General features: G+C 33.1%; 1 protein-coding gene across 1 annotated transcript in view; it reads right to left on the bottom strand.

The window, feature by feature from the left end:
* SLC26A7 (solute carrier family 26 member 7) overlaps positions 1-6,732 on the bottom strand; it is a 113,479-nt gene extending 106,747 nt beyond the window's left edge. The window contains exon 1 of the mRNA XM_016147812.2: positions 6,540-6,732. Within this exon, the coding sequence (XP_016003298.2) occupies positions 6,540-6,732 (193 nt within the window). The remainder of the gene's footprint in view (positions 1-6,539) is intronic.
* Positions 6,733-17,794: the final 11,062 nt, after the last annotated feature.

Below are 17,794 nucleotides of genomic sequence, written 5' to 3'. Positions count from 1 at the left end.
ATATACAGTACAGTATATCTATCTTGCTGTGTTTTATAGAATTAGGAACAATTAGTGTAACACATTTAAATTGTAGTAACACTCAAATATATAGTTAAGATGATTAGAAGTAACCCAACTTAAATCTAATTAGGCAAAGAAAAAAATGTGCTTGTACATGCAAGTAAAAAGTCAGGGGTATACTAGCTCTCATAAGGATTCAGTCTCTCTCTGCTATGTCCTTTGCTGGGTTGGCTTCATTTTCAGGCTGAGAGGCCCTTGGAACCTGTAGAGGTGTGTCATCTTTACTGTCAGTAGTCCTAGCACAAAAGATGTCTCTTCCTAAAAGGTCCCACATGTGTCTTGGGATCTAGACTAATTAGGCCATTCAAGTCACTTGCATTGCCACTATCATTTCAAAATAAGAAATGGCTGACTTGTTGTGTAGTAAATCCATACTTTTGTACCTACAGGGCAAATCTCATCTCTGAACCAGTCACTGGTCAGATGTATGAAAGTGGGCTAATTATCATGACTTGCGCCACAAACCTTCCCCTGACTATGACTGTGTCTGGATCTAGCTCTAAACACTGTTGTCTATTAGAATCTAGAACAACTGAAGAAAGAAGGAAAGGAAGAAAGAAAGAAAGAAAGAAAGAAAGAAAGAAAGAAAGAAAGAAAGAAAGAAAGAAAGAAAGAAAGAAAGAAAGAAAGAAAGAAAGAGAGAGAGAGAGAGAGAGAGAGAGAAAGACAGACAGACAATGGCTCAGTGTCTGGGAACTGCTCCCAGAAAAAATATGATTTTAATCACTTGAGATGAGACCCAGATACCAGTGTTCTTTTAAGCCCTAGATTGGTTTTAATGGATCCTCAAGGTTGAGAATCTTGGTCTAGGGGGACTCAATCCACTGATCAGCCTGGACTCCATCACTAGAGCCAAAATTAGAACCTCACCCAAACCACATGTACTAAAAATGGAAGAAGGATTATTCCCCCAAAACAATATGAGAGATAATTACTAAAAGAAACAGAAATGGAGCCTAGGTGGCAGAAACAGAAGTCTACTACTATATAAGCCACATATCTTCACACTCACTGCCTATCTATTTTATTGTAAATGTTATCAAAAAGGTAATGTTTTTGGACACCCTAATAAGAAAGGTCATGATTTTTCCATGTGAATAGGTCTAAATATTATCAAAAACGTTATTCTAAGTGAAGAAATATATAAATGGCCCTTTAATATACAAATTTCCATTAATTACATTTATTAAAAATGAAAAGGAAATCAGAAATGTAGAGTAAATCCTGGAGATGTGGTGAAAGATGGGTCATGCAACAAGGGGTAGTGGAGAAAGGGGAAAATCCAGCAGAGTGTCACTAGCTCTAAGGTATATTTTTATGGGGGTCAGAGCTAGTATAGTTTATATTTATTTAGCAATATTTGGCTGCCTTTGTTCCTGGAGAAGAGAAAAGTTGCTGTCAGAGAGACAGTGATTAAGGGAGTCAGATTAGAGATACGTAGCTAATGCTAGGGTTATGATTTCTCAAGGCTGAGACCATGCCAGGAAAAATTCTCTTACAAACATTTTTTGCAATGCAATGTGCTTTACAGATTTCTACTTATTGTTCCAATGTCACTAAGCTGCCGTTAGGAGTACAATGAAGCTCAGCTTCCACACATGTTTTTGTACCAGTAATGCCACACCTTCTACATAATTATAAGGAATATTCATCTTTCGTCTGAAGCCCAAAACGCTGTGGCAGCATAAAATTTTCATGGTTTAGGAACCAAATACTAGGTGATCTCTTGGAATGCAAGGTAAAACATTATTATATTGCTCCCTAGTCGAGTACGTTCTTACATGTCAAGTCATGCGTTTTAGATCTCTACCGTCTCGATGCTTGATTTTCAGGCTGGAGACAAAAAAAAATCTTTCCCTTAAAGTGGTTATTCAGGCTAGAATGTGACCTAAATACTCTAGAGACCAGAGTTTTGTACTACTTATTTTGCCAAACATGTTCATGACATGTTTTAAGTCAATGACATTTTCTAGAATGTTTGCTCATCTTCAAGATACATTCTGTAGTGATGTCCTATAAGATGTGAGTTAAAGAACATTGTGGTTGATGCTAATTTTAATGTTTCTTACCTGATGTTAGTAATGAGAGATCTAAATTTTTAAAAAATATTTTAAAAAATACAGTTTCTAAGAAATATTCAAACATGGTGAAAGAATTATCTAAAGTTTCTTTTCTCTTTTTTTTCTTTGAAATGAGCACATCTACACTTATATTTTTTTTTTACTTTGGGGAGGGGTAATCACTCTTACATCAATCTGGCATAGCCTATGGACTCCTTTCCAGAATACTTTTTAAAACTAAGTAACAGAAAATACATAGGATTATAAATAAATAAAGTATATTGGTGCAGGTTCACAGATTTGAAGGTTCTATAAATCTAAGTTGAGAATCTAACTTTATGCAATCTCTCTATAAAGGTTTTATTTACAAGTGAGTTCAAGGCATTTCAAAAGAGCATGTTAGAAGGTGTATTGTCAGGGAATACAAATTTAGACATTCATAGAGCTAGTCAGGTAATGAGAGTACTGGCAGGCAGGGTGGCAGTGCATGTATGACTGGTGGGGATTGTGACAAAATGTGAAGTACATGCCCTGTATAAAGGAAGTAGCCTCTATTAAGGTCTGACAGATTTTTTGCCACGTGGGAATGGAGTCTCTATATAGCTATATATTCTCCTTCTTCAAGAAAAGCCCAGCATCTGGATTTTCATATGGACTATACTTGTTAATGATGGCTAGAGAAAAAAATAAGACTGGGAAAAGGAAAGATATCTTTTACCAGATTTGCCCAGAAGGCTGCAAACTCATAACTTCAGAAACGTAAGAGGAATTAGAAGAAATTAATTACTCATATTTTATGTACTTTTTTTACTGTCAGTATCTTTATTACATTTATTTTTAAAACATAAGAATTAATTTAGTGTAATTCTTTCCTAGATTGGTAGCATGCTGCCCAAGAAAATCAGAGGCTTCAGGAGCTAAATGATTTTTAATTATTCCACCAAACATTTATTAAAACCTGTTTCTATGTGCCAGGAATATACAAGTTGGTGAGAATATGAAGATTAAGACACTGTCTTTGATCCCAGAGTTTACGGACCAATGTGCAAAGAGTCATATCAAAAGATTATTATGTAATCTGTTAAGGCCAATCATAGAGATATGTAAAAAGTACAAAGGGAGTAGCAAGTAAGAAAACATGTCTTTCCAGGAATTTGAGAGGGATTCTCAGAGGAAAGATCTCTTTGAGTAGACCTTTGTACCAAGGGACCCAGATTATTAATGATCCGATAAGCTGTTACAAAGAGTTGGGTAAGAATTCTGAACAGGGAAGTAGAATGTTCAAATTTTTATGATCATTCTGGCTGCACTACAGAATATGGCCTACAGGAGGAGACAGAGTGGAAAATGAAGCCCTGAAAGATGATTATTTTAATAGTTTAGACAGTAAACTATAGACACAGCAGGAGCAGGAAGGAAGATTACTCAGTTGGAAAGATATTTAGGAATAGAAACAACAGAAACTGGTTGTCGGTTTCATGCCAGTAGTCAGAGTGGCAAGAGAGGAGAGAGTTGAGAATGACTCTTGAGACTCTATGAGAAGTAGTCTAGAATAAAATTTAGAGCATAGTCCCTGGAGCCAGACGACTTGAGTTTAAAATCCTAATTATTCCACTCATTTGCTGTGTGACTTTAAGCAAGTTATTTATCCTCTCAGAACCTCAATTTTGTATAAATGTCAATATTCTTATAACAGTGTTTACAGCTATGCCTGAACATTACTATTATTATTATTAATTATTATAATTCTGGTTAGGATGATGGTATCATTCAGTTTGTTTTAGAAGATTAAATATTGCATTTGAAGTGCTTTTAGAAGATTCTAGCTTTGCATAGTTGAATATGTGAATCTTGGTTTGAGAAAAAACTTCATTAGCACAGTAATAAGGGTTAAAGCCTCTTATTTGTAAAGATGAAATAGCCTAAGGCCTTTTGGGAAAATTCAACAATGCTACATAATTCAACTGTGCTGAGTAACTGAAAAGCTGCTTCATATATCAGTAGAGCAAAAACAGGTATTTGTTTCTATAGTTTTGTTATTATGTAAGAACAAAAATTACTCCTTTTTTTTTCTAATTTTTCTAAAGAAATGGAGCTGGTAATTATTGTCAATATTGTATTCACACAAATGAAAGGTAATAATATCTAAATGCCTTCCTTACTCTATATTCTACTATAGTTATTTTCCTTTACACTTTACCTTTGGGTCTAAAAACTGTGGGGATAAAACCTAAATGTAAAAATAATTTTAAGAGAAGGATATGTGTATCTTTCTAAAGAAATACCTTCTGTTATTAATAACAGTGGTATTATGAATAAGTCTAGTTATTTTGACACCTTAGAGTGTAAAGTATAAAATGTTAAGAGTGTTGGCTTTGTAATCAAGTCCTGACACTACCATTTATTAGATATGAGGTCCAGGAAAAATCACTTAACATTTCTAAGCCTCCATTTTCTCATATGGAAAAAGAATAGACTGCCGTCTTTTGAGATTTTGTTAAGATAGGGTAAGATAATGTATATAAAGGGCTTAACACAGTGCCCCTTACAACAATGTTATGATATTTCACCTTTTGTCCCTCCATAGTGGGTAAGCATGAGAAAGTTTAAGAGAATTGTTTTAAAAAGAATAGGTACTTGTAGAAGGATGAATGTTTTTATATACCAACAAAAACCTTTAAGGTCTTCTTAGTGATGAAGCTTTGTCTAAGCACTAATAGACTTCTAAGAGAACCAGCAACCAGAGTCATAAACTTCTAAGATACAAGGACTGAGTCAACTTTGTGCTTCTCATAGTTGGGGGATAGCCAATATGTTTCTTCATCACCAATAAAACAAATGAATCATAAAATAGTATTTCTCAAAATCTATATCCAAATAAAAGCCATATAATTAACTACCAATGACTTACACATAAATGATTTCACTAATGACATATCACAGGTATCTTTATTATATTATCAAATTTTTTTATTGACCTGATATTTTACAAATAAGAAAAAAACAAATTATTTAAAAAATATATTTTGCCTTTATATATAATTTGTCTTTATATATAATTAAAAAATATATAATTTGTCTTTCATTTCACATTAAATTAGAGCAAATATTTATAAAATATACTGAAATTATCTGGTGAAAAAGCCCTTATAAATTCATCTAAGTTTCAAAGTACATGGTAGTTTCTCATTTTCAATTTAAAATTGAATAAAAACAAGGCTGAAAATGCCTTATCCTGTTATTTGCAGTGCATTTTTATGAAATATTACTATGTTTTTATGTTGGCAAAATAGTCATTAAAAATGGAATACAAGACAATTCAGAAAAATGGAATCCCATAAAATATGATAGTATTATGGATCTTAAAATCACCAGTATATATTTTCCTTATCATGCTAAAAACACAAATATACAAACCACTTTGTTTCACCTACAGAATAATTCAATTAAGAGTGCTTATAATTTAACATCAGGAATAATAGTTTAAGGCAAGGGGGTAGTAAACTGAAAAGAAACATAAATCTACAAAGTATATGCTACAGAAAGTATTCCACTCTCTCAATCCTGAAAGGGCAGTTTCTTTCCTTACTACGGAAAGGAAATTATTACCTAAATCAATGGAAAAAATATGAGAATATGAGTTTACCTTCAAGAAACACACACACACACACACATGTTCACACACAAGTGCACACTAGTAAATGAAGAGCTTTTCCCAAGAGAAACACCTATCTGAATCCAGAATATTATTTAGTATTTGCCTTGGGAAAATTAAAATTAGACTTCTCAACAGTTTAAATTTCTTATTGAGAAATAAATGCAGTGCATACTGTGTTACAGAATAAAATTGACATGCACAGTGAAATACATAAGCTCTAAGGACATACAAGATTCTCTTTCCAAATAATGATCTTGGCAAAGAGCCTCCTTTATGTACAAAAAAAACTTTGTTTCCTTCTTATAGCAGCAATCAAGGCTGCAACAGGTAATTCTGTGCTGCTAATTCAGTTTACAAATGAAGTGTTTAAGCCAGGAAATATTTTATAGTTTAATTCAGTGAAAGCAGAAAACTGTATTAGCAAAGTCAAGCTATAATAACTAATTCCCAATAATTACTGATCTTATACTGTTATATAGTATGAATTTTAACATTGCAAATATGTAATGTCATTCAGAAATTGGTTCAATTACTAAGTTATAAAAATAGCAAAAAAAAAAAAAAAAAAGACAGCTAGGAAAACATACATAGTTATACAGATATTCAGTACATAAATATTCAATATGTTTATTCCCCCAGAGTCAATTAAATATCCATTCCATTAGCTCAGTTGTAGATCTGAGGTTACAATACTTTTTCACTAAAGCAAGGTAACATTTATTCTGCATAGAATAGGAAAATCAAATGTGATACATTACCTTGTGTCACCTGTTGAACTGCCAACATTATCCCAGACACAGTATCTGGAAGCAAGTTTTCTTTCAGATTGTAATGTGGCGCCCATTCCAAAATAGGTAACCGCCTTATACACCACTGTTTAAAGTCTTCACAATGGGGAATATGCATCTTGTTCCAGAGCACATTTTTCTTTTTCCTCTTTGTCCCTGCCATTTTTCAGATTACCTCTTATAGAAGTAAACTTTAGACAAGAAAACAATCGTTGCAGAACACCTTCTTTCAGTACCAGGCTCCAATCCGTCTGTGGTTTACAATGTCAAAGCTATTCAAAAAATAAATCAATGTAAGAGAAGGTCAGAGAGAGAGAGATTAACAGAAGCATTTAAATATATGCAACCAGGCTGCATGTATTATTATGGTGCAACTAATTATTCTAGATAAAAATATAGATTAAAACCTTTAATTCTTATCTGAATGAGATGGAGAAATGGTTCCTGTTAGTGTAATATTTTTCTAGTCTTGGAAAAGAAATAGATTCAGTGTTAAGTTGGTCTACACCTTTCTCACCAGTAAGTTCCCTGATATTCACTCCAGTCTCATTTTTAGGGGAGGCTCCAATCCCAATGGCTAATGTAGTTTTGGGCGTGTGTGTGAAGTAGGCTGGGTGATGCTAATGAAGTCAAGAAGCATTCAGCTAGTTCAGTCTCTATAAGATACGTAAAAACATAAAATGCCAGAGGAATCTGTTCTGAAAAATAAAATCAGAGAATCTGGCTTTATTTTATTTCTTTGAGAAGTGTATATTTTCAGTATTATCAAATGACTAGCAGTTCTACAAAATTCAGAAATATCAGAGAGCCTTGCTAAATAGCCTTATCTTTTTTATTCTGTGGGAGATGAGATTTTCATTTATACAGAAACATTCAGACAGACACTGCCCAGACTGGGAACAGAATAGCCAGTTCTCATAAACAAACTGAAATTGCATCTCATAAGCATCACAATGAACAAATATTGGTGGCAACAATTCTTCCCTGTCTCTGAAACTACTTATTCAGTTTTCTCTGACTATTTCTACAAGTCATACAATTCTGTCACTTATGGTTTTGTAAGTGAAATTTCTTAAAGATTCACATATGGTTGAAAGTATTTTCTGAAGTATCCTAACTCTTCTGTGATGCTGGTCTCTTTTCACATAGCTTTTTTAGGGGGAGAGGGTCTTTTTTTTAGAAAGGATGTTACATTTTATAATAAAACAAACAGGCTGTCAGATTTTTATTTTATGATTGTTACCCCAAACTTCAGGAAAAAAAAAAACCATTAATACAATTATGAGTTATGCTATTAAGCTAAAAAGCCAACATATTAACTAAATTTGTGAGTCCAAGAAAAAGAATACAATGTTTATAGTTTCCTGCAGCCCTTTTAATGCCTATTTGTCAAGACAATAGAAGATTTCTGGAAGCCTTCAGAATAACAAAGTACTTGGATCCGGATCCGGATCCGTTGGCTACTTCCAAGGTCCTGTGCTCTACATTTTCTATTAAGGTGAAGAGCTTCTCTGTCAACCTTCCAAAGATAGTATTTCTGGTTTTCTGTCTGTGTGAAAATACCTTTCTTTTTCAATCCAGTGAATCCTAAATATGTAGCAATATATGTATACTTCATTCGTATGTGCAGGATAGAATTTGCCTTTTATTTTTCCAATTGTTTATACTGTGTTAAATTTATAAACTTTTCATTAATTTAGATTTGGATTCTCATTAAAGACTAAGTTGTATGAATTGGTATAAATGTAGATTCACTACATAAGTAAATCTACCTTTAGTAGAGATGTTATGTTGATTTTTCTTCACAAACAGCAACACTTAACTTTGTATTATACACTTCATTCAGTATATAAACAAGGAAACTTAGAAACTACATGTATACTGAGTATATATTACTTTTATAATTAAAATTAACAATAAAGGTATTTTTTCAAAACATCTAGTTCATAAATTCAAATCTATGTTGACAAAATGAGAATAATTGAAAGCTTGACTGAAATCACCAATCAACAGCAATGATTTGTGTAATATCAGTCATTTTTTTTAAAACTTTGTGTTACACTCTGAACATGTCTGATCCCTTCTATTCTTGGAAGCTAAGCAGGGTTGGGCCTGGTTAGTACTTAGATAGGAGACCACCTAGGAAGACCAGGTGCTATAGGCATAAGTAAGTAAGTAAGTAAGTAAGTAAATAAAAACTTTATGTTACATGTCAGTAATAAGAAATTCACAAAAATAGGATTATGAGACTTGAAAATGAATCTGTATTGAAATACCTAAACATGTTAGTGCCAGCAATTATTATAAAACATCCTAAGACTAGGAGGGAGCAGAAATAACTTCTAATTATACCAGCCCAAATGTATGATAAATTCACATTTTGAGTAGTCTCATTTCTTCAACCTGTCACATGTTGACTTCCACAACACTGAATAATGTCTACTTTTCTGGATCAATTAACTTTCCAGGAAAAATTTGAAGCACTCATGCTTAGAATTTCCTGATACCTTGAAGCCATAAATCATTTTTCTTTTAAGCTAGTTTTTGCTTGCTGGTTTACATTTCATATCTGACAACATAATTCAAACATGAGCTACAACTAATTTCTTGTTACCAAAAGGCACATAATAATATTTGAAAATTGTCAGTGGTCAAGCTTATTGACTATGCTTGGATGGCTAAAGTATAACTCAGAGAGTAGAGTCAAATAGAAAAAGAAATAGTGAAAAATTACAAATTTATAACTTTTTGGAAGATGTAGACAAATACTCAAACTATTTTAGTTTATTGAAAATTCTAATTTTAAGGGACTTTTTAGGCCTTCCATAAAGCACTTCGTTCAGTTGAAGTACCATATAGGAAATAAAACCAGAGTTCTTTTTCTCCTCCTTTAATTAGTGGCATAACTAAAATTTATACTAGAAGTTGCAAGGTTTACATAGATTTCAATGAGATTTTGTACCATATTCATGACATAATTGGTGGTAAAATATACATATATTAAAGCATGTAAACCAAGTCCCAGGGACCATTACTTTTTATACATATCAAAAGGAGAAAAACACAAAAGAAATATTCAAAGTGTTGTATTATGAAGACAACTACCCAGCATACTGGCAATTTAAATTCTATGCCAACTTTCAAGTTCTCTGAGGGGACGATTTAGATAATTAAGATATCAAGGACAATGCCTGGCATATGAGAGAAGCACTGATAAATGTTAGTTGTTAGTACCTATAAATTTCTTTCATTAGTTGTGAAGATAATCTAAATAATGTGTGTATTTCAACAATTTTAAATTGATCTTTTAATATGCCTTGATGCATTAAAAGCATAAAGGAAGAACACGAGATATGTCCTACTTCCTGTCACTATTCAACTAGAATGGAATGTTTTCTTCTGGATAGATGATCTTATTCAGTTTATAATTTTTTGAAAACTGGTCTAATTGAATAACAATGCAAATCTATTTCCATCTTCCTTGCTTGAACCTGAAATTCTAATTTGCACTACAACATTAGTCATCCTCAAAAATTGGTCATTTTTGAGGATGAACCATTGGTCACTCCTGTCTGTTTTAGGAATTTGCATGTCAACTACATTCTCCCTATCAAACTCAAAAATAGGCTGTGTCCTCAAGGTTTTCCTGAAATTCCTAAACTCTTGACTTGCTTTTATCTTCTGATATTTGTCCTTTATGTTCTGAATATGATTAACAAAAAGGTCATCTATATTCTCTGCTAATGCAGATAAATCAGTTCTTCAGTTGAATTACTGAAATGAGGAGTTGAAAATAATTCTGAAGCAGTACCTCCATGGTCAGCAAGTTTGCATAGATTTATTAGTGATATCTGCTATGGGCATTGGTGGGAGCGTAAGTTTACCATTCTTGCTCTAGGAATTTATAATCTAAGGTGATTCTTTATGAGAGCTAGCAGAAACACTTCCTCATATTTGCATCTATAAATCGCTTTTAACAAATTGACTGTGAGTCTCAACCCAATCAATAAAAACAAGATTTTATTCTACCTAGAAACTTAAAAGTAGTCCAAAGTAAGAAGTAATAGGTATGCTTAGGAGCACACAGTATTTAAGCCAATCAATTCTTTTATATGTCTATAGAGAAGAAATTACTTTTGATGGGCAGTCTACTAATCTATAAATTAAAAGAAAATATCCACCTAATTAAGTAATATTCTAAAATTCTCCAATCCAATGAACATTCTTATTATTTTAAGCCATCAATTTAATGGGTTGCTTTAAAAATTACACGGGATGATTATAATGTTTTCTAATATATCCCTGTGGGTTATCCATCCCCAAGGAAGTCTCAAAAATGAAGGAACATTACATTTTAGAAGACTTAACATAATTAGGATTACGAAATCAAGGATAAAAGATTAAGAGTTCAAGGTCTCACTTGCTCTTCTGGAATTGTTTCCTGAGATTAGGAATTAGACAGATTGTATATATGACTTTTTTCACATTCTAGTCAACATCTTGAACAGATAATACTCAAAACTGAATGTGAATCTGATGACCCATCTCAGGTATAGGATAAAAAAAGTGTTTTTATATCCCACATCCATTCCGATGAACCAGAAGATCACTGTCAAATAGTGGCCAGTCGAAAGCAGAGCACTTATCAACTTATCAATAAATCCAGAAAAGAACCCCACTGCCAGAACAGAATTTTTATTCCTGTCAGCTCCAGGATAATCATCAGTAAAGCAGGCGAAAGTGGGAAAAACAGATAGAATACAATTTCTATCCTGTTGATCTTAATTCTTTTTGAAGAATCCTCTTCCTTTTGTTGATAATTTAATCAGATTGAAGATTAAAAGAAATGGGTAGAATGTGGTGGAGGTAGAAGTGATATGAAATAACAAAAGATTGTCAAAAGGGAATGTTTTACTGTGGCAGGGAATATGGTGGTATCATTATTACAATGGAGATAAAGATTAAAAATTTTCAATGTATCACAAGAAAGTGATGATCTGTCACAAAAAGGTAAATAATACAGAGACTGAAATAAAGAATTAAAGATGGAGAACTATCAAATAGAGAAGGAAAAAAAAAAAGAAAGATGAGGGTTTAGAAAAGTATGGAAGTTTAGCAACTGGAAAGTTGTTGAATGACTTTTGGTAGAGAAGTAGGGCACAAAAACCAGAGTGCTGTTACTTAAAGAGTAAATGTGTGATAAGAAAATAGGGACTACTCTTTAAAGAAGTATAACCAAATAAAGTGCAGAGGAAGCTTGAGGTTTGGTTTTTGTTTTTGTTTTTCGTTTGTTTGTTTTTTACGTAAAAATCTCTAATCACTTTTATAGATGGGAAAAAACACAGTAGAGAGCAAAAGTGAAAATGAGACAAGCATGATGATACCTTATGGAATAGGTCTGGAAGGAAGCAGGAAAAAAAAAGGATAAAGGGCACCATAGGATCATTCTTTAAAAGGATAAGTATATATTCCTCATAGAAGAATGAAGGAGATATAGAGAAAGAAGGGAGAGAGTCAACATAGAGAGAAAGAAATTGAGTGAGTTTTGTTAAACTGCTCCCAAATTAATTGGAATAATAGGTAAGGTAATATTATCAGATTCAGTAAATTAAAACATAAGACACTTAGTTAAATTTGAATTTCAGATAAATAAGGAATAATTTTTGTTTTTTAATATAGATATGTCCCAAACAACATTTGTAAAATACTTACACAAAAAATAAATGTACTTATTGTTTATCAGAAATTCAGACTTTTGCATGAGACATACTTATGCTAAAAAGTCATTTATATAAAACACAAAATTAAATAGATATCCTGGGTTTTATCTAGCAATCCTAAATTAAAATTATCTTCTGTGAAAAAAAAATTATTAGGTACATCAAATAGACACATAATTTTTCACAAATATGTATTCCTAAGAACACCTTTTAAAAGTAATGAAAGAAAACCATATTGTTTTTGTTAAACATATGCCACTATTTTCTTCTATATTCTCTTATTTTGATATAGGCAACTGGATAGGAAATACTATCACAGAACTCAGGTCATATCCAACCACTAGTTTGCAGTGTGATCAGCGACCACATCTGTCAATGAAGGAGTCAGGGTAGCAGTCAGATAGTGTTTGAATTCCTGTTCTGCCAATTCTTAGTTTTGTCATCTTCAACAAGTTTGTTTGACAGAAGCGTTAAATGAAATAATTTACCTATAATACTAAGCACAAAGGTACTTGCAGAGTAAGCAGTTGAGAAATATTAGACATTGCTGAGGGGGCAAATGGCACTAGGAGTAGCAGTGGTCTTTGTTTTATTCTAAGCATTTATAAATCTTATATAGTAGAGTTTTGTCAGAATGATTTATAATAATGACAATAAGCATTAGTTCAATTTCAGGCTGGTAAATTAGATATGCATATTTAAACTATAAAAAACATGTTTTTAAAAATTATAAATAATAGTTCTTGCATAACTTTTACATGGTTAATGGAGCTTCCAGTACTAACTCTGTAAAGCAACAGTGTCACCTAGTGGTTGTCAAGTCAATAACGAACAGTTAAGATCACCTGGATACAAATTGCTAGGGCTTGTATCTGCACAGAACTTCTCTAATTTATATCAATGATGACTATTGATGGTAATTAATATTTTCCATATATATTACATAAACTTGTCTCACTTTCTGTCATTAAAATTGTGGACACTTTACCCACAGGAAGGTATTGGCTATCTGCTGCTTTTCTCTACCTTTGCCTGACAGTCTAACATACTTTGTTAAAGAAACAAATTTCTACTGTACAGGATGTTTTAATTATAAAGTTACTCGAATGGATTTTGAACTTTTCACAGTTTCTCCTAACTCTATTATTCCTTGAAAACCCCAGAAGGGCAAAGGTAGTGGAAAGAGCTGGAAATACAAAACTTGAGGCTTATTCAATTGCCAGCTTTTTTTTCTTCCATTTAAGTTAGAAGTTTTTATTTTCTTTCTCATGCAGCCAAGAGAATCTATGCTTTTCTTTGTGAAAAGAATTTTATTTTCCTGAAACTCAAATTGAAATATAAATATTCCATTACAAATTTTCTGTCTATATTAATTGGGGACCACTGTTTACTCCACATATATTTTATAGCTTCTGTCCTGAGAGGGCCTCTCATGCATGTAAGCAAAATTTTCAAAAATTAATGAATAGTGAGTTTTTGTTAATTTCCAGAAATGTCAAGAGCAATTAAGTATTCCAAGTATCCTCTGAGGGAGTCAGAGCCTTTACTTTGACCCTATTTAATCTATTTCTTATATGACAATAATATAGAAGTCCCAAACCTGAATCCTATGGCCTAATGGTCATTAGATGATTAAATTTAGTGAACTTAGCATTTAGATTGGTAATATGTCAACTCATACATGACACAAGAGTTATTAATCAATTATTATTAAAAATGTTTCCTGAGTTTGTTAGAAATATGTGTATTTTAAACATGTATTAAGAATCTGTCCTTTTCAATCTGGAGATTGCCAGAGGGAAAGGGGTTGGGGAGCTGAAAGAATGGGTGAAGGGTTAAAGAAGTACAAATTAATAGTTGAGAGTTGGTCACGAGTATGGTGAGCATGGCATAGGAAATGCAGTTAGCATTAATGTAATGGCTAGGTGGAGAGTTAGAGAAGAGAAAAAGCAATTAGGGGGATCCTTATATAAACTATATAAATGTCTAACCAATGTACTGAATACTTAAAACTAATAAAGTAAAATTAAAAAACAAACAAAAAATATGTCCTTTTAAAGAACCAATCTTTTTTAGATATATTTTTTAAATTCCTAGAAAATTATTTTAAATTATAAAAATATTTCTGTTTCTCCCCAACTTTTCACAGTTCTTTTCTCTCCTAAACTCTCCTTCAACTAAAATCTTTCATGAATATTTCATGGCTAATATTGTTTCACAATGTTCCTAGACTGGTGGAAACTCTGATTTTTCTCTTTTCCTTTGATAGAAATGAGTAAAGATATGCACATGGGTAATTAGCACATGCCAGAGTCCCTAAACATGAGCAAGAATATGTTTTCTGTAATATCTTTTTTTCATTTCCTCTAGTTGCATCTTCTCTTGATTCTTATTTTTGAAGCTTAGAACTTTAGAAATTTAAATATATATATTTATACATATAAATATATATTAACATATATATATTAACAGATATTTAATATGTGTGTATTAGTTTTAGTAACAACTTAAGAATAAGCAACTCAATTATTCTACTTCATAATCTACTTCCTAGGAGACTTATAAGAGTTTCCTAATACACAAACTGACTAATGAAGTTCTTTAGGGGCCTTTCTGAAAAATAATGGATTTAACACATTGAACAAGAATTAGAAAGAAAGATTTGTGATATGACCAACAGACTTGATTAGAACCAATTAAGTTATAAAGCCAGTGAACTCCAAAATATATTTCTGACCAGCATTCCACACCAAGAGGTATGTGATCACACTTCGAAGAGCAAGAAAAAGACAGATATTGAAACTTTCAGTATCTCACAATGAGCATTAAGCGGTATTCTTGGCTAGAATCGTCAAAACTTAATTTGTCGGTAATCACCAGCTTTAGAAATACATAGTGTTTCTTAGACTCATAGAACTAGAAAAAACCTCAAGAGATCACCTCATTCGATCATCTGCGTTGTCTAAACAGTTATTCCCTAGAAAAATAAACATTTAGTTTAAAATGAGACTTCATAGAGGCATATTTTAAGTCCGCAAGGCATAGGCAGTGCCTTATTCTTTTATACAGTGTTTAGAGACTTATGAATGTTCTGTCAACAAACACCAGCACTACAAAATAGGCCAATTTAGGATGGAAACATCTTCATTAATTTTCCCCCTTTTTGTTGCATATTCAAACATTTTGACACTGGTTTTTTCATGCCACACCACTGTAATTTCCTAAAATTCAGCAATATATTTTCAATCAGAAGAACTGATTATGGGGCATGTGCTGTAGAAACTCTATCAATACTGAGCAAATGGGAACATCTTTAGCACTGTAAGAAATGTAGTATAGTGGAAAAATAATTTTCTAATAAGAAATAATTCCTTTCATGAAAACAGAACTTTAGAATTAGCAGTAAAATACCTGGTGTCTGTTACATGAAAGATTCTGTTAGATTATCTAAATATCTCTCTAAAAACAGAATGTATCAGAATTCTTGTTCATAATACATATAGAATAGAATTCTGATTCATAATACAGATTCTCATATAAACAAAAATACAAATAACATATTGTGAACAGATTCATTTGGTAAGAAATAATCTCTGAAAATACTTAAATTAAAATAATTTAAATTTATAAATATTAATATCAGAAAAGTAGCACTTTTTTATTGTTCATATATTTTTAAAATACAGCCAGAGCAGGGGTAAGAAAAACTAACTTTAGACCAGGTCCTTTTTCTTAATGAGTCCATGTTAAGAGGACTTTTCAGCTTGGAAATCTTGGGTAATTTTTGTTACTTTGTACTTTAATAAAATTACACACCATAATAAATTAAGATTAATTACACCTAATTTTCTAAAAGGTGACACAAAGTCTAAGCACTATGACTAGAAAGCTTTTATTAGATCAAAGGAAGATCCATAGTATTAATGCCAGATGCTTCTCTGATCTACAGTTCCTTCCTAACAGTGGAAAAGAATCAAAACAAGAAGAAAAGGCAACACACACACACACACACACACACACGCACACACACACGCACACACACACACATTTCCCAGCACCATACAGTACTTGACTCTTGCCTTGAAACCAGGAACCTAACAGCAACCTACTGGCTCTATCTTTTTCCTCACTATTTTAGTATTTAAAATAATCTACCCTGAATGGATCCTGAGAAGCATGGTGGCATGTGGGGTGCCCTTAATCTCTTCCTTTGAGACTACAACAAGTTGAACAGCTACAATCCAAAGGATGATTCCCAGACCAATACACAAACAATTCTGAGAGACTTGTATATCAAAGCATCTGAAGATGGGTAAATTAGGTGAGCAATGGAGGAAAAAAGGGAGAGGAGAGGAGACAAGTGCTGTGGACACAGCCTAAAGCTCCCTACAAGACTCGGGCAGAGGGAAGGAATCAAGTTGTGCACTTTCTGTAGCTCCTGAGCATTCCTGCCTGAGGGATCAGCAACACTACGGCAGAACCCAGTGATGAGAGCAGAAACAGAATACAGAGGTGCAACAGAAGTGTTCTAGCAACCACCATTGCCAGACAGAAAACAAAGTCATGAAGCCTGGATGACCCCCCACATCCTCCCAGAGCTAGTAGCAGGTCCCAGAGGAAACTGCAGCAGTGAGTGTCAGGCTAGAAAGCAAGTAATCTGCAGTCTTGGGAACTGAGGAAACAGTTTCTGAGTAGCAGACACACACTGCAGCTGGTCCCAGAGACAAGGTGGGAGATACAGAGATGATTATGCTGAGACTGGCAGTCGCCGTTACTGGAAGGAAATCAGCCGCAAGCACACCAGCAGCCTCTTCCAATGTTTCCCACTCTCACTGATTGAGGCTGATCCCACTGATTGAGGCTGATCCTGGCAGAGACACCTTGGACACCTCGTATATCTCAGGTAGCACAACACTGTATCTGGGCACTAGCGCAGCACAAGAAAATCAGGACCTCTTCAAGGATTCAGAAACCCATCTCTCATCACATTCATGCATAGGATTAGAGCCACGGGACTGATGCAACCTGGTCACAGAGGAGATACGCATCTCCCCAGGGAATATAAGATACACACACACACACACACACACACACACACACACGTATATACAAATGTTTATACATATGTATATACATGTGTATATGTATAGATAGATAGATACATGTGTATAGATAGATAGATAGATAGATAGATAGATAGATAGATAGATAATTTTTTGCCGCACAGCAGAGATCCTGGAGGTCTTAGCAGTGCAGGAGGTTCGTGTACCATCTACTAAAAACCAAATAAACAAACAAACAAACAAACCCTTTTTATCAGCCTGCTAAAGACAGATCACTCTTAATAATGATAATAAAATATTTTAAAAAGCAGTGTTTATTCCCATAAATACCTAGTTAGAGTAATAATCCATCAAACACTATGAACAATGAAGGTAACAAGGCATCTCAGAAATAAAATTTTAAAAATCAGAAAATAAGAGGAAGAGGGAAAAATTGGTGTAG

This window comes from Rousettus aegyptiacus, unplaced genomic scaffold, assembly GCF_014176215.1.
Source record: "Rousettus aegyptiacus isolate mRouAeg1 unplaced genomic scaffold, mRouAeg1.p scaffold_m13_p_15, whole genome shotgun sequence".
NCBI lineage: Eukaryota > Metazoa > Chordata > Mammalia > Chiroptera > Pteropodidae > Rousettus > Rousettus aegyptiacus.
The sequence above is the reverse complement of the archived record's forward strand: the minus strand, read 5'-3'. Positions and strand labels throughout refer to the sequence as shown.